The 24,546-nt window shown below is 40.5% G+C and overlaps 3 protein-coding genes across 3 annotated transcripts; 1 reads left to right on the top strand and 2 right to left on the bottom strand.

Annotated features, from left to right (window-relative positions):
* Window positions 1-2,538: 2,538 nt before the first annotated feature.
* rnft2 (ring finger protein, transmembrane 2) lies at window positions 2,539-13,125 on the bottom strand. The gene is made up of 10 exons (XM_041042969.1): window positions 13,009-13,125; window positions 12,839-12,916; window positions 11,936-12,447; window positions 11,769-11,845; window positions 10,923-11,023; window positions 10,429-10,582; window positions 6,509-6,658; window positions 4,671-4,736; window positions 4,420-4,521; window positions 2,539-3,566 (listed from the first exon to the last, which is right to left on the bottom strand). The coding sequence occupies exons 2-10, from the start codon at window positions 12,883-12,885 to the stop codon at window positions 3,432-3,434; spliced, it is 1,344 nt and encodes a 447-aa protein (XP_040898903.1). The 5' UTR covers window positions 12,886-12,916; window positions 13,009-13,125; the 3' UTR covers window positions 2,539-3,431.
* Window positions 13,126-13,199: 74 nt separating this feature from the next.
* spring1 (SREBF pathway regulator in golgi 1) lies at window positions 13,200-16,676 on the top strand. The gene is made up of 5 exons (XM_041042968.1): window positions 13,200-13,871; window positions 14,914-15,070; window positions 15,158-15,309; window positions 15,543-15,656; window positions 16,138-16,676. The coding sequence occupies exons 1-5, from the start codon at window positions 13,776-13,778 to the stop codon at window positions 16,219-16,221; spliced, it is 603 nt and encodes a 200-aa protein (XP_040898902.1). The 5' UTR covers window positions 13,200-13,775; the 3' UTR covers window positions 16,222-16,676.
* Window positions 16,677-17,001: 325 nt separating this feature from the next.
* Window positions 17,002-19,200, bottom strand: LOC121184874. The gene is made up of 3 exons (XM_041042785.1): window positions 19,153-19,200; window positions 18,886-19,040; window positions 17,002-18,529 (listed from the first exon to the last, which is right to left on the bottom strand). Exons 1-3 carry the CDS (start codon window positions 19,166-19,168, stop codon window positions 18,056-18,058), a joined length of 645 nt encoding a protein of 214 aa, XP_040898719.1. The 5' UTR covers window positions 19,169-19,200; the 3' UTR covers window positions 17,002-18,055.
* Between the last annotated feature and the right edge of the window lie 5,346 nt (window positions 19,201-24,546).

Below are 24,546 nucleotides of genomic sequence, written 5' to 3'. Positions count from 1 at the left end.
CTGTGGCCACAGCTGGCAGTTGCTTAATAATAAATGCACCTGTTTCATATTTCACGCCGGTGGGGTGGTCACATTTGAAAATAATACAAAAGGCACCTTTTACAGTTGAAAAATGAGAAACCAGAACACAATGTCCCAGAACACCACATAACAAAAGACTCCTCAGATCAAACCAGACAGGAGAGATTCAGGAGTTAACCACTGCATCTCTCTTTTGGGAAAAGATGATGTAAACCCCACATCATGTGACTCTGTAATGAATAATACAGGAGGGAGAGAGAGAGAGAGAGAGAGAGAGAGAGAGAGAGAGAGAGAGAAAGGGACAGAAAGGGGGGGAACACAAACACAGTTAAGGTTTGATGAGAGAGGAGAAGGTGGGTCATATATCTCCAAGACCTAAAGAGATAAGACTGGTTGCTCAGTCAGAGAAGATGTGCTGGCTGCCGATAGACCAGCCTTTGCTCCTGCCCGGTGACTCCACCTGCGGTGTCCGCAGACCCTCGCCGTGCTCCGTGGCTCAGCTGCTCGCGTCGCGCCTGCGGAGGATCGGGGACCAGCTGGAGAAGGGCTGGACGGGCGGGGAGGCGGACGGCGGCTACAGCTGCGGGGACAGAGGCACGGCGGTGGTCAGCGGGCGAGGCCACTTGGAGAGCTTCCTGTGCACTGCGATACACCTCACCGTGCTCGTGCTGTTCGTCGCGAGGCGACACCTGTAGGGCGCGAGGCGGCAACACCAGCAACAGGTGCGTAAACAGCGTCACGTCATCTGAATTTGAGTACGAGATGACCTCCAGACGTAATTTACATTTTCTCTCAAATTTACGTGTAAATACTTGAGACACGAGCCTAGGTGATTTAAAATCGTTTACCTGACTGCACAGGCTCATTTAAAACAACATTGTTTGGGTAACTTGTAGGATAATTTGTTTTCCGTACACAAACTTTAAAGAAGTTTCTCGCCAGCGCTCGACTGCAGATCATGGAGACTTGGTTTTTCTGATTATTTTATAAACTGAAAAACGTGTAAAAGAAAAAAAGAAAGAATGAAAGAACGAAAAAGTGCTTTATATCCACTTAAAAGTTAGGAAACATTTCTGTGACACAATAGTGGATGGTTCATAATTATCAGGGGAAACAGATCAAGGAAGCGCCATAAATTACACTTAATTTAAAAAGGAGGTGCTAAAGAAATCGGACTAGTTAAGCGACTGTTCTGGCAAATAATTATTTTTATTATTTGCGGTTATTATTATTTATTAAACGGTCAGTCATAATTTAGGCTCATGAGTATTGTTTAAAAATTAATTTTCACCAAAATGAGCAGCAAATATAACAATGTAAGTTGGTTGATTACGCGCAAGCAAACTAAGTTTTGGATGCGTTGAATTCACATTTAAGGACTGTTTCATGAGGAATAGTAAATGTTTTAAATGGGCAGCAGTTTAGTTAAGAAAACTAATGTATTTGTTTACACCGTTACGCAAGATCGTCGATTTCATACACATTTGTTTTGTGGATGCTTTATGTAAAATAAGTTCATATATCATTATCTTATATAGATGGTGCCTTTGGGACCTCCAGGAGGAACGGGCTCACATGATTTGCACTAAAAGCGAGGGATGTAGGGGAGTCGGAGGATGCGGTCCAGGAAAAGATGCGCAGAGAGTAAAAGACAGGCAGAAGAGGAGGAGGAGGAGGAGGAGGAACCGGATTTAAACGTGTGTTTAACGGTCGGAACTTTGTGACTGACTAAACTCCATGTGTCACATGAAGACTTTCTCAGGCCCGATGTGGATGCACTGGGAGTTTCTTGACGAGCTGACCCACTGAACCGCGGCAGCCCTGCAGTCAGTCCGTTGCACGTCCTGCTCCTGCGCGACTCTCCGATTCTGTCATCCCAGTTACAAAACAGTGATGTAATCCTCCCCTGGTAGAGCGGAGGGAAAAGCTTACTAATAGGACTGCTTTGAATTTTCACCTCCCACCGTGTGAGTGCATTAATGAGAAAGGGGTTAAACTGATGAGACCTTCAGATGTATCTAGGCTAAAATAAGCGCAGCAAACCGGAGAAATGCACTGAAATAGACCTGTTTTTGAGCTTCATGATGCGCTGTACTTTTTTTTCATAAGCTATACTGTAAGTGCAAATGTAAAATAACGAGAGGATGAATGTTTGTACAGATGTTTTCTACAGTGTTTAGATGATGTTTACACATTCGCCTGTGCTTTAGCATTATCTGTTGGGGGCAGTGTTAAGTGGCTTTTTCTCATAAACAAGATACAGGACCTGTGCATTGGAAGCTATGCTGTTAATGCTGTGTGTGACTTCTGGAAATAAGCTTTCTCCAATATAACGTGTAATGTGAGCAGAAACACTGAAACTGTCTTTTATAAAGTGTGTGCTATTTATACTTCTTTGATATTTCATATGGATTTTTAGTAGGTAAAATAAAATCTTTCTGAAATAAATTCTCTGCAGGTGTCATAATTATAATTAGACATAAAACACACTTGATATAGTGAGCTAAAGTGCTTTAATTCAAAATTGAAAACCTCTTAACATTATGCAACCCAACAATTATTCCAAAGGAAAAGATTAATGTTAACAATATTCATAGAGAATGACAAAGAAATGAAGTTTGCAGCACTGAGGATCATCAGACATGAGCTCACACTGTAAATGAAAATGCAAGTATATGAAAAGTCAAATCCTACTGACTTCATTCACACTTGATAGAAATCTACCGACTGTTATGATCACAGTGCCTGGATGGCACCATAAACAATTATACTACGTACGGTTTACAGTCCAGATAATTAAAACACCCCCTTCCATTCATCACTCAATAACCTTGTCGTTTGCAAACCAAGAACATTTTTTACAAACAGACAGAACAAATATTTGAACCGATTTTCTACTTACAATCTATTCTGAGACATTTTGTTTTGTTCAAAGGCTGAATTTGTATTAATAAAAAAAAAGAGTACACAGATATGACAAACTCATAAATACAAAAAAAGTGTGAAATGCAGTGTCTATTCACATTATCAACACACTAAATCAAAGTAACATTATTTTATCGTGTCTAAAATACATGAAAACACATAAAAACTATTCTTGTAACTATGACAACAGCCCAACTATAAAACTGACAATAGAGCAGCTTTATGTGTATGTTTATGTATAAATACCACCAGCGTCATATGATGCTCAACTAGTCCGCACTGAAAATAATGTGATTTACATATGTTCTGTTCTGGTCTTGTCTCTAAAATTGAAGACTCTTTGCTTTGTGTTACTGCATTTATACTTGATCCTAATTTAAAGAATTACCGCAACAAGATAAACAGAGACATATGACACACCATTGTCTAACTCTGATTGCAGCACAGCTGCATCCTTCCAGGTGCACATGATATGTTGTCACTGCTTAATAGATCTGGAAGTGAGCCGAGGTGGTGCCGTCCTTCCAGCATCGCAGCGTCTCGATGACAGTAGAGCGGCACAGCGGACACGTTCTCTCCCGGTCGAACCACAAACACAGGCACTCCTCACAGAACACGTGCTGCAGAAGTAGAAAATGCACAGCTGACATATATAAAATCTATGGTAAACAATTCTCGCATTTGGCCCTCGAGGTTTAAATATTCTTCACAGCCTCGACTACGATTCAGATTCAAGATTCAAAGGGTTTATTGTCATTTGCACAGTAAGGAAACAGGTTTCCCTGTACAATGAAATTCTTACTTTGCTCTTCACCCAGAATGCCATACAAAACGTTGTAAGTAAATAAAATAGATAATAGTATTTACAAAATATTAATAAGAGCATAAGTGAAAAAAAAAAGTTACACAAAATATAAACTGTACTGATATATACAAATCAGCTGTTGTGCAAAGATTGTACGGATTGTTACTGAGTATGAACATTACATGCAAGATTCAAGATTTAAGATTCACTGCACAGGAGTGTCTTCTGTCAGTGCTCAGTAGGTGATACTGACCTTTGACCCCCTTTCAAGGACCACTCACTTTAGAAAAAGATAACTTTGCTTTAACTGTTGTATCTTTTCCCATTTATACCTTAAGAGTAACTTAGCACCTACTGAAAATACTTGTTTTTCTACTTGTTATATACTTGATTCTTTATTCTCACTTCTCTGCAGTGACACTGAATGTACTTGAGGGCGTGTCAGTACACCATGACGTTGCTGTAAGGTGCGGTTACAAGTGCAACACATCACACTTCTGGCCACACCCAACCCCACCCATCAGTGATGCTGGATGTGGTCAGAGGTTCAACAGAGTGAAAACTTTCAACACGAGAGGGCAGTAAAAGACAACTTTTCAGCCCAGTGTCTCTTCAAATTCATTCCTAACCTCTTTAACCTTCTTCTAACTAGTTTACTGAGTCCTTACCTGACAGAGAAGGGCTATGGGATCTCTGAAATCAGCCTGACAAATAGCACAGACATCACCCGCCTCGCTGCACTGCTGACTGCCGGCCCTCACTCCATAACTCTGGATGAGATGACAAGGAGTGACAGTTGAAGGACTGAACGCTGCTCTTCTATAATTATTCTGAACTCTCAATGTAAAAACACAAATTGCTCGTATCTGTGTGTGTGTTTTCTGACATGTGGAAAGAGTAAAACTAGCCTGAGCCTCACCTGGGTGCTGCAAAGCATGGCCACGGCCTTGCATATGGCTGATACACGTCCACAGATGTCAAAGGACTGAAAAACAATGAAGACAAGGCACAATCCATTTTTATGATGACAGATGTCCTAAGTAGTTAGAAATACAAAGGTGAGGCCGACTGGATTGTCATTAGATGGGGTTAGATGAAAAGTTGAGGGATCACCAAAGCGATTATATTTCATCCTGAGGGGAATATGAAGAACGACCGTATCCGTATGAAACGCCACAGAAATCTGTCCAATAGCTGCTGAGACACCTTTACTCAAAAACACAAATGTCAACATCTAGTACAGTTCGTGCTCTCAAACCCTTTTCTCTAAACTTTATTTAACTGTTGCCCAATGTGACACAAACGTGTGACAACAGTGAATCAACCACTGAAGCACACCATGCACATCAGCCTTCTCTGATACTGACACAGCGCTAATATGGCCTGATCTCGGAAAACACCTAAGTGCTGTACCTCAGCGCGCACACACCCAGGAAGCTGTCCACCCAGTTCGGCTGAAAAGGCCCATCGTCAATAACTGCATCACACTGGTGTATTAAAAGCAGCCTGGATTTTTATTTGTCAACACACATTACACAATGTGACAATGTCACTGTGTAAATAATTCATCATTGCATCTTTCAGATATTCCACTTAGTTTCACTATTTCAACTTCCCATTCAATACTGTGACTCAAGGACCGTTAATCAAAACTGACTCATAGCTTTAAAAATCTTTTTCCTGGAGGTTTTTTAAGTTCTTCTCAGAAACTGAGTTTCCTGTCTACTCCATTTTTGTGTTTTTTTACAGAATTATTGGGAAGACCAGTCAAATTATTGTGATGTCATGTTGATTAAAAAACAGTTTGCTCAGTACAGGGATCATAAGTATCCGCAGCAATTGTAATGTTTTCGAGGAACCACCTGACCTTTCTTTTTACCGTCTTTTTATCTAATGCATACATTCTGCACCCCAGACGATGAGCCATTTCCATTCTCTAGGTGCTGCAAACTTTGCTACGATAAAATTAAAATCTAATTTTCACCCCCAACACAAGTAGGCCTCTAAAGGTCAGGGTATGTTGACAAAGAACCTGCACCAGACAACACCTGACAACATCAAAAGGCAAAAATGCTCGAGACTGCTCTGAACAGCCACACTCAAAGGCAAGATGTGTTATCATCTAATTATGAGAAGAATGACGCACATTTTCAGACAGTCTCTTCTGGAGGGCATTAGTAATGTTACATTATGTTGTACATACAGGAAGTGAGAGAAATTAATTTGGAAAGAATTAAAAACAAGAGCTTGAGAGAGAAGTTCGAAACCCAGTTCCTCTCTCACTTCCACATACACGGCCCCTCATGGCATGAATGTCTGTCGTACATAGCCCCCAGTTCCAGTGATGGAAAGCTGTGGGGGAGAGGGTTTCAGACACTGTTCAAATATTGACAAGCACTTCTTTTGGAGTATAGTGAGACTTTAAGAGTATGTTGTTGGTCTCATCCAGTACTGAGAACAACGAACAGTTTCAGGAGCCTTGAACTTTCATTAGCACTCTTCAGATTTCTTCTTTCTCATTTTTCCTCTGCAGAACTTCTCTTAACAGGAATATTTCCTCCAACTGTTGTCAGAGAATCCAGACACTGACCTTTGCAATTCTTATTAATTGCTCCTTGCAATGTTTCTGATGTAGGAATTATACCTTGCATAGTACAGGTGGAACATTAATGTTAAATCGCTCTGAATAAACATGTCGGCTAAAATGTAAAAATAGACTAAAAAATGCTTGATATTTTGCTACCATACTGTGAATACCTTGCAGAGGCTGTAGATGATGATGAGTGTGGCTCCCAGGAAGTAACTGTTAGAAGGGTCTTCTCCCATGATGTACTTGTACCACAGCTGGATGGGCACCAGGGCCCGGAACAGCTGGCTCAGGTCCTCAATCAGCAGGTAGTACTTACCCTGGACAAACACACAAAGTTAGATACTACAGCTGTTGCTGTGGCCTCTTTAGATGTCGTAATCAAACTCTGTGTCCATATATAGAGGAAGCTCTGTGCATATGTCAGCTGTAGAGAATGGCAGTGGTTCTGGAAAGCAAACAACAAAACAAAAGGAACCTTAGCTGTCTCAACCCAAGTCTCAACTAAAGGAAACTACACTAAATGTGGACAATATGTATTCTTTCTTTGATCCACTCACTAACTGTCCAAAAAGTAGAAAGAGCTGGACAGCTTCGGGGCACTCTTCTATCTAGTCAAGAGCAGTGCGGTATTAAAAGCTTAAAACAGTATGCCTCCAGCCCAAACATGGCCGCTGTCCAGAGCTCCACAGTTTCACAGCAGTACAGGCAATTTCCCCACTCTGCAAGGGAAACTGGCAGCAGCTCTTTCCACCTGCTACCCAGTGCCCACATTAAACCCAGCCCTATGGGGGCTCACTAGCTGCCTTTAAAGGACCTCCCCTCCCGTCTATAATCACAGAGAAGAAATGAACTTCTGACTAAGTCCCCACTGCCACAAAGTGCGTTAAGTGATTTGGGACAGTTAAAAACAGAGGTGACCAAAATGAGGGCAAACTTGATTCCCCGATGGCCCCGTGGCATCCCAGCTTGCATAATGACTTCCTGGATGGTAGATGACAAAGATTGATGACTGTGGGTAAAGAGCCACAAGCAGCCAGGTTGGTAGGCGAGGAAGACCTCTGCTAGCGGCTAATTCATCTTCCTTATTGTCCCCTCAGCCTTGCATCCCACAGTGCCCATCACGCCCACGCAAAAACTGTCAAATCTAAAGTTTGGACCCAAGCCAAGGAGTTTGAGTAAGCTCCACTGCAGGCTTTGTTTGAGTAATTTCCTGCTTATTTGGTTTCATTACTTTGTTTGATCACTTTATCCACTCCACCACTGCACACTGAAGCAGACACATAAATAAAACAACTTTGCATTTTTCTCTGTAAGACTGTTATAATTTATTCACTTTGGGGTTGGGTGGGGGATATAATTCGGTTTAAAACTGTTGGCTACAATTTCCATCTCGTAGTTCCATCTGGTACCCATCCTTTGTTTTTCTGTTTAACCATGCTGTTGCCAGTTCCTCTTTTATTAATTCCAAAAAAAAAAAAATCAATTTAAATGTGAAAACGTGACTTTAACTTGACATTAGCACTGAAACAATCACATTATATTACATTTACAAAAAGTTCATTCAAACTTGATATGAGCTACACTGAGATATCATCAAGAACTGGAAGTGCATTTCATCTCAGACGAAACTAAATGTTTTAAGTAAGTTTCCAAAACAAAGTGTTGCACATTCACTGGTTCCAGCTTCTTGAAACTGAGGCTTTTCTGATTTTCTCATGTTCAGATCATGTCATGTCATCTTCTGCCACTTATCTGGGTCCAGGCCCAGGTTGCGGGGGCAGCCCGCCCAATTCAATTGGCCTATGGCACCTCCACGGGTGGTGAGTCCATGATAGGTGGTGCCACCCGGAGTGGGATTCAAACCCACAACCCTGAGAGGTTGAGTCTCATGCTCTACCAACTGAGCTAACCAGGCAGCTCATGTTCAGATCATTAAAATATTTTAGGACTTTGGAGTGTTAGTAAGTCAAAATAAGCTCTAAAGACGCCACCTTTGACTCTCCGAACCTGTTAGGGGCATATATATATATATATATATATATATATATATATATATATATTTTTTTTTTTTTTTTTTTTTTTTTTTTAATGATTCACTCAACCTTTTAAAAGATGAAGAATCAATCAGAATTGAAAAAATATTATTTACAGCACTACTTGACTTGTGTGCTCCTGCTGAAGCATTCCCTCAGCTGCTTAAAGCCTTTTCTTGCTCGAGGCAGAACAGAATAGACATGCGGAGCAGTACCAACAGAGCAAAAAAAAAAGCAAACCACAAATCGATATTAAGGCGACCAAATTTAGCAAATGCTGCATGTGCCAAAAGACTCAGAAAGCTCTCATGTAAGTAAAATTCAAATACAACACTTACACACTTCAGCAACACATAATTAATGAGATTCAAACACAAGCAGTGACATGGACCTAAGCCTTGAAAACGAAGCCGTCATGGAACTTCTGCATGCATGCGTGCCTGCTATCGCTTGTGCAGACTTGTGCTGACTGCAGTGATTATGTCGGATCATTAGTGTATCCGTGGTTGGATGCAGTAATGAAGTAGACAGGCTTATTATGCGACTCCATGGAGTTCAGAATAGACTGTGGCTACGGGGCCTCTATGATCTAGTAGAAAACAGTGATGATACAGTCTGGGATTTCCTATAACTCAACATGTGTCCCATGAAAGCTGTCAAATCATCTGTGTATGTATAGTATATGGGTGTGTGTGTGGTGTGTGTATGTGTGTACGTTTGTGTGTGTGAGTGGAGGGTACAGGTAATGGTCCAGCTCCAGGGAGGGATGACCTCACCCCTGCAACCCCCTCGAGGGCAAATGAGCTCAGTTGCTGGCTGCCGTGGTTCTGATAGGCCTGTAGGTCTGTTTATCAGTGGAAAATTTAATCCTAATACTTTGTAACCCTTCTCCTCCTCCACCCGTCCAGCACACAAACACACACCGGGAATACGAGCTGCACCTGTATGGAAATCAAAATCTATCTGTGTGTGAGAGTGTGTGAGTGTGTTTGCAGACATATTCTGTTGCCTCAGGCCAGAACAATGCACGCAGACACCCACACGCACAAGCTCACCTAAGGAGAACCATTTAAAACCTTATGAATACAAAACAGCTTCACACTGTGACCCTTCAGCACTTTCTTCACTCAGCGGAGTATTTCATCATAGTTTAGCAAATTTAGTTTCACAACTTTGACAGTGAACTTTCTCAGTAACTTAATCTATCCTGTACTGACAAACATCACTATGGCAGTTGTGGAACTAAGATCTGTTTACCGGTCATGAGAACCACTCAGCTTGTGAAAACAGATGCACAATGTCCACTGTAAAACCAGAGGAGCTTTTTCAAATCTAAGAGTTTGAAAGGCACGGGCTCCTACTGCACAAAGATGCTACTGAGCTGCAAATGTGGGATCCAGCAATTTTGGAGCTTGACCCATACTAGAGACTAAAAGTTAAGATATACTTCTGTCTCGTGAGTCCCTTTAAGTCTACTCTTTCTGTAATGTGTGTAAATGCTTGTACAGTATAATGACTTTTACTGTGAAGCATCTGATTCCACTGTTGAGTTACAGTCACCAGGGATATCCTACCATATCCTAGCTAAGGTTAGAAATCTTAATTCATTCTTCACTGCTGCTTTTTGACTGCTGGTGTAGATTACGTTTCACTTTGGTTGGGCAAAACGCAACAAGCACTTATTTCAGTGTGGGCAAACATCAAATAACAAAGTCCAAGGTGATGTTAAATTGCTTGTTTTGTGCAACAGTCACATCCTACAACAGTCCAAAATCCAAAAAAGCCCAACAATATAAAACAGAGCAAAGTAGCAAAACCTCAAATTAGAGGATCTGCAATTGGCTATTACTTTTTCATGACAGAGGAAAACAAGTCTATTCCTGTACTATTATAACTGTATGTTGAAATCATTAATGTATGGTTCATATAGCACATATTAGATGGTAAACTCAGTGGAAGAATGCTCCACCAAAGATTACTAAGGAACCAACACATAAAAGTCACATTTTCTGTAGATGTACATAGGATCAGAGGACTGAAGGTTGATTTCTTACCCTGGATTTGAAGGCCAGGAGTATCTTTGGCAAAAAGAGGACAAAGCACTTCAGGGCGATGGTGAAGTATTTAAGCACAAAGTCAGTGATGCCCACTACCCAGATCAGATCAAAGAAGTCAAAGCTGTTGAGGTTGGGCTTGGCAAACATGAGGCTGAGAGAAAATAAAAATAAAATATTTAGATGACTTGTTATAGAGAGGTCTGGTGTTTACACTTGGGATGATAGAATGACAAAAAGCAGCAAGACAAATGTTTAATGTAATGTAAAAAAACTCTCAGGAAACAAAAAGAATGAAATAAACACAAAATACTCACAGGACAAGACCAGACAAGAACAGGAACATTCCCTAAAGGAAATGGGAGTAAAAAATGAAATGACTTGCACAACACAAAATGAATGGAAAAACCTAAATATGTAAAATAAATGCAAATCATAGGATGACAGGCAAAGAAACACAAAGCTACTACAAAAATATCTGATTGTACACATACCTGTTGTGCAGCTCCTCATGACTAAATGTGTAGTAGATATACATGATATTCCCAGCAAGGAATATTAAGATCCAAAGAGTAACAAATACAGATCGTTCCTCCTGTTAAAAGAAAAGAGAAACACTTCAAAATGAAATTCTTTAAATATAAAATCGCAATTCAACACTAGTTTTTGCAATAATGTCATAAATTGTGAGTTTGCATCTCTTTGCTAATGATGCTCTGGAGCCTTTCATATTTTCACAAACTGAGAATATCAGTTTTTTTGTCACATTTTTATTGCTGATTAATTGCTTTCACTACTTCCTACACACTTGTTGTGACCTGACCCCTGTACTAGATATTCAGTCAGGAAGCCCATGAGAATGAGTGCAAGGTTTGCAAGTTAAGAAACTGACCAAATAAGGGGAAGAAGACATTTACAACATACAGGAAATACGTTTACGCAAAATGACATAGACACAGAGAATTTTGTGTTCATGATTAACACAAAAGTGGAGAAAGACTTCCTGTGCCAAGGTGAAAAGCTGTATGTTGTAGCTAATCAGCAAAAACACAATGTTACACAAATATGTAGAAATGCATCATTTTTTTCAGCCAATTACCAGGTTCAGCTCATTGCAAGATTTTTTTAAATGGTGGTATTTCATTTTTTATAATGGGACTTTTGTGATTTCTAACTACGCATGTGTAAAATATTACAACTGTCAAATTAACAGAACAATTGCTGTATACTTTTAAATTTTAATTTTAAACAACTTAAATAACTTTAACATCGGCATGGGTGAGAAACTTGAATTTGATCTAAGACTAAGTGTTTGTTTTTTGTTTTGTTTTGTTTTTTACCCGTAATGACACTTGGTGCCTAAATGTGGAATTGGCATAGGCAAATGTGCTGGCCATCCCCACACACACAGCAATACCTGGAGAAGAGAGGTGCAAAATTATTACTAAACCACATATTGTACTGCTAATGATCCTGTTAGTAGCACTATTACCCCACAAGTTGGTACCTAGCTTATGCTGAAAGCAGACTTTAGCCAGCAGAATGAGGATGAAGGGGAAACCCCTCTGTAGCCAGGTGACTACTGCCTTCAACTCAGAAAGGGCTGGGGCCGGGGTGGATGGGTCTTCCTGGGCCTCCTCCCTTGAGCTGTGACGCTCTGAGCCAGCTGCCGTGGTGGCCTGCTGGAGCAGAGAAGAGGTCCTGTGCTGCAAGGGCTGGTGGTGAAAGTGGTGGTGGTGATGGTGGTGCTGGGGAGGTCGAGGGAGAAAAGGTCCACCCTCTGAGCGGTGGGGGCCCCCTTCTTCTCTGGATGATGCAGTCATCTGAATAAAAACTTCGGGGGGAGATCCCAAAACTAAGCCAGCTGCCTGGAGTTGGGCAGAGGAGACAGAGCCGGAGGGGACACCCACCAGGCCAGAGAAGATTTGCTGAGGCGAAGCAGGTGAGTCAGGCTTCAGGCAGTCAAACACACCACCCTCATCCAGGCTGCTCTCCGATCCCAGAGTTTGGCTTCGGCTCCTGAGGAGGAGGAGAAAAAAAAATGTATGGATCTAGCTTTGTGTGTCATGTTAAAACAAGAGAAGGCCACACACAGAATTTCCAATACAAACCAAAGGGGAAAAGTCAAAACCTTTTATCCTGCCATTATCCAGCAGTGGGCTGCATCCTCCAAAGTCACAAATATACCCTTTGAAATACAAACCTGCTGCTATATTTAAAAAAAAATAATTGTAAGCTGCAGAATTATGGTTTGCTTTAAAAGGAACTAAGAGGCCTTGGCACAAAAGCCCCAGCCTGTGTATATAGGAAGACAGGGGGCATGCATATATTTGGCTAAACAGTGAATGAAGACAGACATGCAAGTCTTGCATAAGCAGCTGTCCTGTTTCCGAGAGCTCCTTTCCCCAACCTTTCAGAGGGCATGCCATCCGTGTTGCTGCTGTGTCTCCTCTGCATGGCACACCGCTCATCACCATAGGATCCCGCCCTGCACAAATGCAAATCGGCATCAGCTTATTCTGCTCCGTGCGCGTTTCATGCGTTACACAGTAAGACACATGACAACGTAAACGTCTTTACCTGAATCAGATTAGCGATTTGCCCTCCAGCGCTTGTCATAGTTAAGAATAAAATTAGCAAAGGCTGGTGTTACTGCTGAGGATGCTCCGACTGTCCAGCTCCACAAACTTCCTGTGTAGCGTCATCGATGGCGCTTATCTACCAATCAGCGTCCGCCTTCCCACCAAACCACATCCGTGTTGGAAGTGTGTTTTGCTGATGGTAGATGTCAGGTTTCGGCGGATAATAATCACAGTTGCTGCTCGTCAGACGCATTGTTGGACAATATCAAATTGTTTTCTTCAAAGGAGACGAAACTGTGTCATTAGACCGCGTCACAGCGCATGAAGAGTTTTGTTTTTTTTAATCATCAGTGTTTAGCTTATCAGAGACAGAAAGCTAATGCTAACGTCAACTGGCTAGCAGGCTAACAAAGCAGGCTTTTATGATGTTAGCTTGCGTGCCCATTACTTAGCTGTTTTGGGAAAATAAGTCATATTTACAACCACTGTTTGTTTTATGAGTAACCTAACCTGCAACATGGGTTAGCTAAAGCGGCTCTTTGGAATCGGTGTGTAAATAAAACGTCTTGTTTTGTCACATTTGCTGTAAGGCTAGCTAACGTCAGTTTACAGAGCCAGCTTTGCTCGGTTCGTACACTTTTTGAGTCAGACATCGTTACTCATACCTGGCAAACACGTCAGTCAGGCATCTGATAGCAGCCAGTGAAGGTCTGATGTTTTGGACTGTCCCTGTCACCCCCGGCATCTCCACAAGAAAGCCATGCTATGATGGTGCTACGGCGGTTACTGAGAAAGCGCTGGGTGCTGGGAGTAGTCTTCGGACTGTCTCTCATCTACTTTCTCACCAGCACACTTAAACAGGTACAGATACTACCACTACATCTTCTGCTCCAGGGGCGTGCTATCTGCAAACGGTCCTTGGCATATGTGATTTTTATATTGTTTTGTGAAACTAATGTGCATGTCAGAGAAAAAGCTTTCGGCGTTTAGGATAATTAAAACCTTAAACACCATTCAGCTAAAATCATCATAGAGAAGTGTCTTAAGCAAAGCAAGCAGAACAAGGAGTGCTGCAATGGATGGTCTGGACCCCACAGAGTCCTGATGAATCCCAGAGTCAGTCTGAGATTACAGGCCAGACAAGTGCAAAAGTTTTAGGCCCTAAAAGTAAAGTGAAGATGCTTTCAATAATAATAATAATTAGGAAAACTACACTAAAACTAGTCTTCTAGCTCAGGTTTTCAGAAACACCCAATGTTCCAAGCATCATGGAGATCTTGCCACGGTTCTCATGTGGGTTTAGGCTGCCTCAGTGTCGTCTGACCCAAAGGTACTCAGATCAGGGCTCTCTGGGGACCATACCACCTGTTGCAGGACTGCTTGTTCTTTTTGCCTCTGAAGAAAGTTCTTTATAACTCTGACTGTATGGTTGGGGCTGATCAGATGCCTCCCCGATGAATAAATATCTAAACATCTAAAATTGTCTGAAACCTTTGCACAGGACTGTATATCTATGAGAAACATTTTGTTGATAATATAACCAGATAATGTCTGTTTTGGATTCAGCCTGTGGACAGGAGAAGATGACCTGCTCTATCTAGCCACAGCTCCATATAGTATAAAATAGTAATAAACTGCCTCACAATTTCCTGAACTGACATAAAGTCACTTGTTTTGTCCAATCATCAGTCAGAAATCCAGAGGTTTTCAGTAAACACCAAACCTAAGTAGCTCATGAGAACTTTGTCTTTTCTATCAGCACTGTTCTAATCAGAAATATTTCAGTCCGTTTCCAGTCCTTCTGTATTTTCTCACATTACATGTCATCATATTGTCTGACCATACTTTGAACTTTAATCTCTATGTTGATGACATTTCATGACATCCTGTGTGAATTTCGCAGGAGGAAAGGACGATACGGGACCGCACGCTCTTAGAGGTTAGAGATTCAGACCATCGCATCCCCTGGAAGGTCCGTTTCAACCTGGGCAACAGCAGCCGACAGATTACTCAGTGCAGAAATTCAATTCAGGGCAAAACACTGCTCACAGATGAACTTGGTAATGCAGCCATTACTCACCACCATACAGTGATGATTTTGTTGCTCTTATTAAGTGTATGTGCTTATCAGTGTAAATGTCTTACAGGTTATGTCTGCGAGAGAAAAGACTTGCTGGTTAACGGCTGCTGTAATGTCAATGCTCCCAGCACCAGACAGTACATCTGTAAAAGCTGCCTGGCCAACGGCTGCTGTAGCATCTACGAGTATTGCGTGTCATGTTGTCTCCAGCCTGATAAGGTATCTGGTTTGTCACATCAAGGATGTTCAGGGGCTTGTGTATGTAGTGTATGTTGCAAGACTGCAGTCTGCATATATTTTAATGAGTAATCTTCAAACTCAAGAATCCTTGAATCTTGATATGGCAGTCTATACTTAGCAGTGACCAAAAGGGGGGGAAAAAAAAGAACAAACTGAGCAGACCGAAATCTGCACACAAGTGTTTTACACATGCTCTCTCTTATCTTCTACAGCAACCTCTCCTCGAGCGCTTCCTGAATCGTGCAGCTGAAGGTTTCCAGAATCTCTTTACTGCTGTGGAGGATCATTTTGAGCTGTGTCTGGCCAAGTGTAGAACCTCTTCACAAGTATGTTATGAGACGAATACAGTTAAAAATGATCCACTCTGACAGACCAGCTGTCAGATTGTCCTAACTTTCTAAAACGTATGATAGGCAAGAACAAATCTAGTGTAAGATGGTGTGAATAGTGAAAACATTGTCCCACAGATAAGCAACCACATGTCCCATCTATCGTTTAATAATTAAAGTCACTAATTGCTCATATAATAGTCATCAGGCAGAGATGACTATTAGCTAGACAGAAGATAGGATCCTCTTTAATGCATCACTATGACTATGATTTTTGAGTCGTCTCATGAATTTCCTGAATGTTAAACACTGGCAACAGTAATTTTTTGCTGTTCTCATCATAAGTATTACTATTTTAGTTTTATATCTTTATCTATATCCCTTTTTGTTCATTCAGCAGCAAAATTCATCTTTGTGTTATAACCTCAAAAAATGCTCAAATGTCTTAACTTGTTTATATTTCTTTCCTCTCATTCAGAGTGTTCAACATGAGAACACCTACCGAAACCCTCAAGCAAAGTACTGCTACGGAGAGAGTCCTCCAGAGCTCCTTCCTGTATGAGCATTTGAATTTCGTCTTGGGTTTAGGACATGCGGGATCAGCAGTGGGCCAATAAAGCGTCCTGGTTGGACACCTAAGGGTGCTTGGAGAAGAGACTCTCTACAAATAAACTGTTGTCTTGGTTAATTTTGCATTATAGTGGCAAAGGAAGGAAGATATCCAAGACCAACTGCAAAAATGGACAAATGCTGTAATTTGATTATTTACACTTCATAAGTGCATAGAATGCTTCATACATTCATCCGTGATGATCATCAGGTCTACATAACAGGCAGCTCATCCATCAGGATTCACTTCAAACCAGTTCATGTCATAAAATAGGCTTCATTTTAAAAGAAGATAACAGCTGTTTGGTGTTTTGTTGACTATTTTAAAACAGCAAAGAATGTGACATTACTTCTGTGTATAGTGCATGCATATGAAATGGATATTTAATAAAAGTGACTGTGAAATGAAAAGGGTTATAGTTGTGTTTTTTTATGATTAGTGACCTTCAGAATTTCTTGACTAGTTCCTTTGATATTTCCATGAACTGTTGTAGGTGTAAGGTGTAAAGGGCAGTTCAACACTGTATGTGTAGATGGTGTATGTGTAGTTTATCCGAGGGTGATAGGCATGCAAGAAATTTTTAAAGCTACCAAAGGCCCAAAGAAAATCACATTTCTTGAAGTGTGTTCAAGACAACTTTTGGATTTAATTTAGTAGAGAAAATGATAACGCAAACCATGTGAACTTGAATTCACTAACCATTTTATTTTATGAGCCACAATGAACAAACATTCATTATCCTAATGGTAATGGTGCAAAAAAAAAAAGAAGCATTCAAAAATTGTGTATTGTAATAAACAAAGAAATACATTTGAGTCGGCTCTTTGATGGAACTAAGTATATCAATTCGAAAATGTCCGTGTAAAATTTAAGGAATTCTACTGAATTTCAACTTAAAGATTCAATTGAAATTCATGCAGAACAAAAAAGAAACACTGGAACTTCTAATAGAATATTAATTGATCACTTAACTTGAAAAGGAAGAGGCCCACATTAATCTTTGTTGCTTTGATGGGAGACTTATCTGCCTTACTGTGCACTGTCCATCTGTCCTCAAATTTCACTGTGGAATACGGTGATTGGAGTCCAAACTGGTGGCTCTCTGAAGGTGATTCTTATCAGCTTCTCTTTCTACCTCAGGCAGTGTATCCCGCTCACAAGGGATAGATGGCCAGAGCAAAACAATTAATCATTGTGAAGGCTGAGAAAACAAACTGTCGTAATTAGGAAATGTATTAGAGCCCCTTCTCATTTGTCTCGTTGGCAAGTTGATTAATTACTGTCACTCGGGAACCATGACGGTTGTTGCAAAAATATCAAGTTTAAATGAACAAAGCCATTTCTGATATACCTTTAAAAGGAGCAGTATGAAATTTTGGAAAAATAAGCATATTCGCTTTCTTCTCAAAAATTAAATGAAAAGATTGATGCCACTCTCGTGTCTTTGAGGAAAATATGGAGCTATAGCTCTAGCAGCCAATTAGCTTAGCTTTCCATACTGGAAACAGGGAAGCAGACAGCCTGGCTGTGTCTGAAAGTGAATACATTTATTTCCAAATATATCAAACAAAAATGGCTTAAGAAGGAGATTTGATCAGCCATGTTAGCTACGGTCTGTAAGGAATTGCCAATTGCATTGGCATTGAATTCATGCAGGTTAAAAATGTCCCAAATGCATGTCAACATGCTGTGTACATGACAAATAACACATTTTAAAAAAACATTGAAAAGCTGCCATAAATCACTGCTGCCATTTGCATCACAAACTGAGATCAACAAACTGAGATTACAGGAAGTATCCACTCCCTTCCAAGTATTTCTGACGCTTTGCCTCAGGAACGTTATGTTTTCTATTATTTGTGCCTTTGACCTTTGACGTTTTGTTCTCAAACTTATGCTCCAGCCAGTTCAGATAGTTCCTGGCTGTCTTCAACAGAGTGTGGCTCCATTGCTTTCTGTCAAACACGTGTGTGGGCATTTTGGGTGGGGGTGGTTTAGGGGAGCACTCCCCTCCGAGAATATGCTTCACACACTTTGCAAGTATGTCGATCTGAGAGATGGTGGCGCCGAGATTCTTATGAAGTGAAACATCTTTGGGATTCAGGTTGTTCACCTGGTCCTCCAGGATTTTCTTCAGGCCTTGAGCCATGAAGAGGAGGCTGCACTGAACTTTTGAGGGGAGGAGAGGAGAGTTCTGCTGGACCTGGAGCTCAGGGAAGCCTGGGGACCAGGTGCCCAGGTGCTTCCCATTGGCTTCATCCTGAAAGAGAAGACCAACAGTGAATTTTAATCGGATGATTTATTTTGCTCATCGCATGAAATTTATCAAATCTGTAAACTCACTGTGTCAAAGATATACCACTAATCTCTTAAACTCTGTCTCTGCAGGGTCACATAAGCGATAAGATCTCGGCATGGATTTACAACACGCTAAATAAACAGCGAGAGCTGCTTCACAGAAACATCTTTAAAAGAAGACCTTTTTTTCCCCATCATTCTGCTACTCAAACTGAAAATGTCCAAATCTGAGGCGGAAATTTCAGTATGCTGAGGACCTTGGTCATGACACATACACTACCAGACATGGTATAGAGACACACCCTTTGTGTTACTCACAAAACTTGTCAAGCTTGCTTCAACCAGACTTTTGGTGAGGGCCGTCAGCTCTTTCGGCCTGCATGATCCACCTGTAGCATGTTTCTTCAGTGCATGGCACGAATCCAAGCTTGGCAATAGAATCACCATCCAGGCACACACCACTTTGACAAAACCTGCAAATGCAAGTGCACAGTCAAACCTCTCAAGAACCTTCACATGAATTTAAAAGTTTGTGACACATGCTGACCAGTGAGTGAAGAAGTTATTTTACATGGCATACTTTACCTGCTCTGTATTTCATTCTGACTCTGCTCAAGTTTTGAAATATGACAAGGGCTGATTCTTGCAGTAATGCCATCTCACAGGATGATTTTTATATTTGCACACCTCTCAAAGGGGGCGTGTGAAAGAACTGCTGAAGATAAACTTCCCTTATCGCTAACTTCACCATATCCTTTGATGAAAAAAGTAAAGCAGCAAACCAATCTAGATTGGGTTCTTCTGACAGGTCAGCACCTTGCACAGTATTCTTTGTCACTCCCACTGAGGAAAAGGAAATGCTGCAAATTACTGGTGATTTGTATTTAGCACAACTGTCATGAAGAGGAGCTAATTTGATGAAATCCAGTACATTGTACATTCCACCGGCTTTTATTTACCTTGCGTGATCTACACACAACTGTAAATTTGTAATCTGTAAAAGTGATTATTTTTACTCTGGACCCAACATAAAAATAATCAGCCATCTTGACATCATTTCAGGTTAAACTCTTATTCTGACAAACAACATTCTTTAATATACGTCACTTGTTAATCACATAATTTTGTGATGACATATATCTACTTTATGATTGATTCATGCCTGCTCAGATCCCCGTCATGCAAATACTTCCTGTGCGTAGATACAACCCTAACCACAACTCCACAGTATCCTTTATCGTGTCGACCTAGTTCAGTCCAGTTTAACCCTCCAGTCACATTTTCTAACGCTACAGCACTGTTGGGATTTGCTTGATATTGCTTGGGGTTAGACTGATTACATTTGGTCCAATTTAATTTTCAGTATGTATAATAAATAACAGTTATCACTTCATCCTCACACACTTTTAAATGTAAAATGTTCTGCAGCGCTGCCATCCCATGTAAAGTGCAGCAGGTAGTAGCTGTTCAGCGCTGAAAAACTTAAAAGAAATGCTGAGGAAGCAGATCTGTAGGCTGAAATCTGTGCCAAAAAACAAACAAACAGGTGGCATTCAATAACAAAAATGTAACTGTTAAGGTTAACAAATTAAATTTGCCCCCTCACAACAGATACCCTCTCCCCCTGTCTACTCAGTGAAAGCCCTTTTACCTTCTCGGTCTCAAGTGGACTAACTGGAACATACCACCTGCTCAGGTAAACGTAGGATGAGCTGAACAGATACAAGACATCAAACCACAAAAAGTATTATATAAAGCATTGATTTAAGGTTTCTTTGTTACTTCTGATATTACATATTGCCTTTGGGCACATTCACACACACATGAATGTACCAACTTTTAATGAATGTTACTTATAACGGAACATTTGTACCCTACCTCCTACAACTTAGCAGTACCCAGTCCCTCACTGCTAAAAGGGCCTAATGACACAAACCTGTTTTCACTGTCACTGATTGAGCAGATGACCCACACAGTCACATGAAAATAAATGAGACTTTAACTCACACTTAAAAAAAAATACCAACTTTATTTGATTCTTAATGAATAAATAACAGATTAACTCAAACATTGGACTGCAATAAATTATATGACACACACACAAAACCCTTCAAGTTGGGAGACAGGGCCTATTGAAAATGAAGGCAGCTTTTTTGTGAGCTTGTAATGAATCTGCTTTTCATCGTCTGTGCTACATTGAAAAACAGTGTTGTGTTAATAATAATAATAATAATAATAATAATAATAAAATAACATCATCACCCCTTTTCAGAAAATAAATATGTTTAAATAAATATACATATTCCATAAATAGATACACGTTCAACAAATATATAAATAAACATAATCTAAGTTACATTACAGTCTGCTGGTTATTGGCCACACATGTTGTTTTCCTCGTTAAGTACCTGCTGAACTTCTTTAAGCCAGGCACTCAGTGTGACTATGACGCCCCATCCATATACTTTTTTAGCATAGTCATGACTGTGAGACAGCTGCAGTGGGGCTGGTGTTGACGTCACAGAGGTTTCAGGGTTGATGCCACTGAGAATATTCTTTATTGAACTTAAAAGGTAGTTGAGCCTTCCCCCGACAGTTTTCAAGTTGGTGGCAACAGGTTGTGAGTTGCCCCAAGTTTCTTTATGATATTCTTCTACTTTTGAAATGTGCAATTTAAAAAGCATATTCTTCATGCAGATGTCCTGCAGCTTCTCAGAAATGTTGACACCGGATACTTTGGAACTGGGAACATCAGCTGGAACCGATTCAGTCCTGCTTCCGTGTAAAGTTATCTGAAAAAAAGAAAACGTGTGATATGAATTCACCTTAAACCGTAGTGTGGAGTGAAAGGGATCATCATATTCAAACGAGCAAACTAGCACTCATTTCATTGTCAGTGGTGATAAAATAATTAACCACTATCATTTATTGGTTTTTAATGATCTGTATTGTCAATAAGAGTTTATTTTATCACGTTATAATCCTCAAGATTTTCATGAATAACCTTAAATCCTGTTTTTGATACTATTTATGGTCAACAATTTTTGAGCTGTGTATTTCAGTTCTGGAACAAAATGAAGCCCAGTGAGCTGTGAAAGAGTTACAGGTGGCAGGCTGCATACTAACCAAATCCTACTGTTGTGGACAAGCTACTTGCACAGTGCGCAGCATTATGTTGAATTGTGGTTTCAATCATTATGAAAGTTACAGTGTGTAGGACTTAGTGGCATCTAGCGGTGAGGTTGCAGATTGCAACCAGCTGAATATCCCTGACCCCTCCCTTGCCAGTTGTGAGGGAGAGCCTACGGCAGCTGCTACTTCAGTGTAAAAACACAAAAGGCCCTCGCTGGAGCCAGCGTTTGCTTTGTCTGTTCTGGGCTACTGCAGAAGCATGGCGGCACAACATGGAAGGCTCCTTGGAGGAGGACCCGCTTCCCAAGTGGATATAAAGAGCTCACTCTGACCTGACAAAAAGACTACGATTCATAGCTACAGGTGATTATACACTGATGAAACTATTAATTAATTATGGATACTATGTTCCATTTCCGACAATAGATCTGTCCTACACACTGCAACATGTGTTTGTCTGACTGCTCTTTTGCTGTATTTCTGAGAAACTTGCTGTTTCGACTGTAACACACCAAATCAACTAGGGCTGAACTCTAAAGGATTATAACTTTACTGATCAGTGCAGCTTTACACTGACTTTCTTAGTGGACAGATGTGAAGTGAAACCTTTTCATTAAAAAAAAGCCCATAAGGTCATTGTCATTGTCAATTAAAAGAAACTGCCAAAAAAAAAGCTATAAGAGAATCAGAATCTGCGAGTAATCTCAAAAACAGCAAGATCAAATTGTGCACCAACTACAAAAACTGCACTTGGTGCCAAATGTCCCCAAAAGTCTGCAACAAATAGTACAAGAAATATATCATACACAGAAAAATGACAACATGACACACTGATTGGGTGGTACTTACATATGCATTCAGTAGGTCATTTGTTTCTTTATCCAGTAGTGCTGTGAGAGACATAGTATTGTTTAAGGGCTCACAGCTGATGCGAATTGGAGCAGAAAACACTGGCCTCCAATGGAATGCCAAGAGCATGTGGAGAAGCACTGAGAAAAATAATGTGGATACACAGGTGACTCAAACGTAACACAAAACATAAGGCACAAATTCCACTTATATGATGGATTTCTCATCAAATTTGGACTAAATAGGACTAAAACTATGTCCCACAGGTAGCACAGTTCAAGTAAATTTCTAGTTTAAAGAATGCGTAAGAGAAATTATAGCCAAATATATGGGCCTGCCCATTCACATCACTGCTAAAACAAACAAACAAAAAAAGTTTTGGCACATGTATATCTGTACAAAAGCTTGTATAGAAAATAAAGTTTCATCATCGTCATTTAAAGTACTACTTAGTGAACATTTAAAGTGAGCGACTTATCACTAAACTGCATCATTAGAAAGAGCAAATAATTCTTCACATCAAATTACATTATTTGAAAGTATTGTCAAATATGATATTTACCACAGTGCCTCAGAAGTCCAGTGAGTTTATAATCCATAGCGATAGCAGTGACTGATTCAGTTAATGTTCAGCAGCTGTTGATGATTAAATCACGCAAAAACAGCAGAAACAGTTCAACTTTGCAAAGCAAAACACTTTTCACTGGTAAACTGGCCTATATATACACAATATATACACCCACCCACCCACCCGCTCTGACACACACACACTACGAGGAGTATCCATGATGCCATTTCATTTTTTGTTCAACATCACTCATGTCATGACAGTGCTTCTTGTGTCACCATCAGAGGTGTGACATAAACGCCTCATGCTTCTCAGGAAATATCAGACAAGGCTCACAAGCCCTTGAAATTTATAAAAAAAAAAAAAAAAAAAAAAAAAAGAAGAGGCTGTTAGTTTTATACAGTGCAAAAGCAGCAACTTAAGTAGTAACAAAGAAAAAATATCAACACTTTGATTATAACATTTTCCACTTGCGCACCGAAGATACGTTTTGAGATATCAGGGCAAAGAAATCGTCACCCAAAGTTTCCACCTTCAGCATCCTTTGCCGGTTTCCACTGACTGTCATAGTGGGTTCTTTTCTAAAAACCCACGATGACTAGGTGACAGCCGCCCTCTTCGTGACCTGGGCCTGGACCCAGATAAGCGGCAGATGATGATAATATGACTGTTCCGTACACAGGTGTTTTACTTTAGCACAAATCCTATAACTAAATCTTAACACAAGTAAATGCTCTATCTTGACATAGCTGGAACTCGTTGACACTGGTGATTATTTATTCATAATCTCTGGATCAAAACTACAGGTTTTCTCTTACCTCTCTGACGGGAGATTTCCAGATCTTGGTCCACTGGTGTGCCCCAATGTTCGGTCCTCAGTCCTCGGTCATATATGCTTCCCCTTAGACAGATGTTCAGTTTAAAGGTGTATCTCATTTCTTTGCGGATGAGGTTCCATTATACATTTCATTTCAGCCTCAGAATATGAAACAAAGCGCTGGTTTTTCAAAGACTACTTTTTAAATAAATTCCATGAAAGACATGTCCATCCACCAATTTCCTGCAGGTGAACATACCCATGACAGCCTGCTCCCAAAGCCTAAAGGATGTATTGAGTTTTTCGTCTTCAGTTGGGTCCTACTTCAGAAATTAGGGAGTTAGTTTTGACCAGACCTTTGCCTTTGACAGCATGTCAAGTGCCTTATTTTCTCCCGTTGTTACTGTTTGAGGAACATCTCGAATTTAAGCCTCACTGTATCTCCAATGGGGACGGAGAGGATTTCAAAGGACATAACACCTTTAAGGCGGTGGCTCCAAGACTTCCCTTTAAAGACTGGACAGGCCAAGCACTGAGGGGATGCTCCCAGCAACTCATTATTGTTACAGTTACCTCATTTGTTCCATCCCTGTCAAAAACCATAAATGATCTG

The sequence above is a fragment of the Toxotes jaculatrix genome, chromosome 7 (genome assembly GCF_017976425.1).
Source record: "Toxotes jaculatrix isolate fToxJac2 chromosome 7, fToxJac2.pri, whole genome shotgun sequence".
Classification (NCBI taxonomy): Eukaryota; Metazoa; Chordata; class Actinopteri; family Toxotidae; genus Toxotes; species Toxotes jaculatrix.
Note: the sequence above shows the minus strand (reverse complement) of the source record. Positions and strands in the feature narration are given on the sequence as shown.

Excerpts from the sequence above, each read along its gene's own strand:
- rnft2 (XM_041042969.1), bottom strand. The coding sequence starts at position 12,885 with ATGCAGAGGAGACACAGCAGCAACACGGATGGCATGCCCTCTGAAAG. Across the intron at positions 4,737-6,508 it reads TCATCTACAGCCTCTGCAAG|TCCTTTGACATCTGTGGACG; the intron begins GTATTCACAGTA and ends ATTGTTTTTCAG. Across the intron at positions 4,522-4,670 it reads CCATGCTTTGCAGCACCCAG|AGTTATGGAGTGAGGGCCGG; the intron begins GTGAGGCTCAGG and ends CATCTCATCCAG.
- LOC121184874 (XM_041042785.1), bottom strand. Across the intron at positions 18,530-18,885 it reads AAGCAAGCTTGACAAGTTTT|GATGAAGCCAATGGGAAGCA; the intron begins GTGAGTAACACA and ends CTTCTCTTTCAG.
- spring1 (XM_041042968.1), top strand. The coding sequence starts at position 13,776 with ATGATGGTGCTACGGCGGTTACTGAGAAAGCGCTGGGTGCTGGGAGTA. Across the intron at positions 15,071-15,157 it reads ACTGCTCACAGATGAACTTG|GTTATGTCTGCGAGAGAAAA; the intron begins GTAATGCAGCCA and ends AATGTCTTACAG. Across the intron at positions 15,310-15,542 it reads GTTGTCTCCAGCCTGATAAG|CAACCTCTCCTCGAGCGCTT; the intron begins GTATCTGGTTTG and ends TATCTTCTACAG.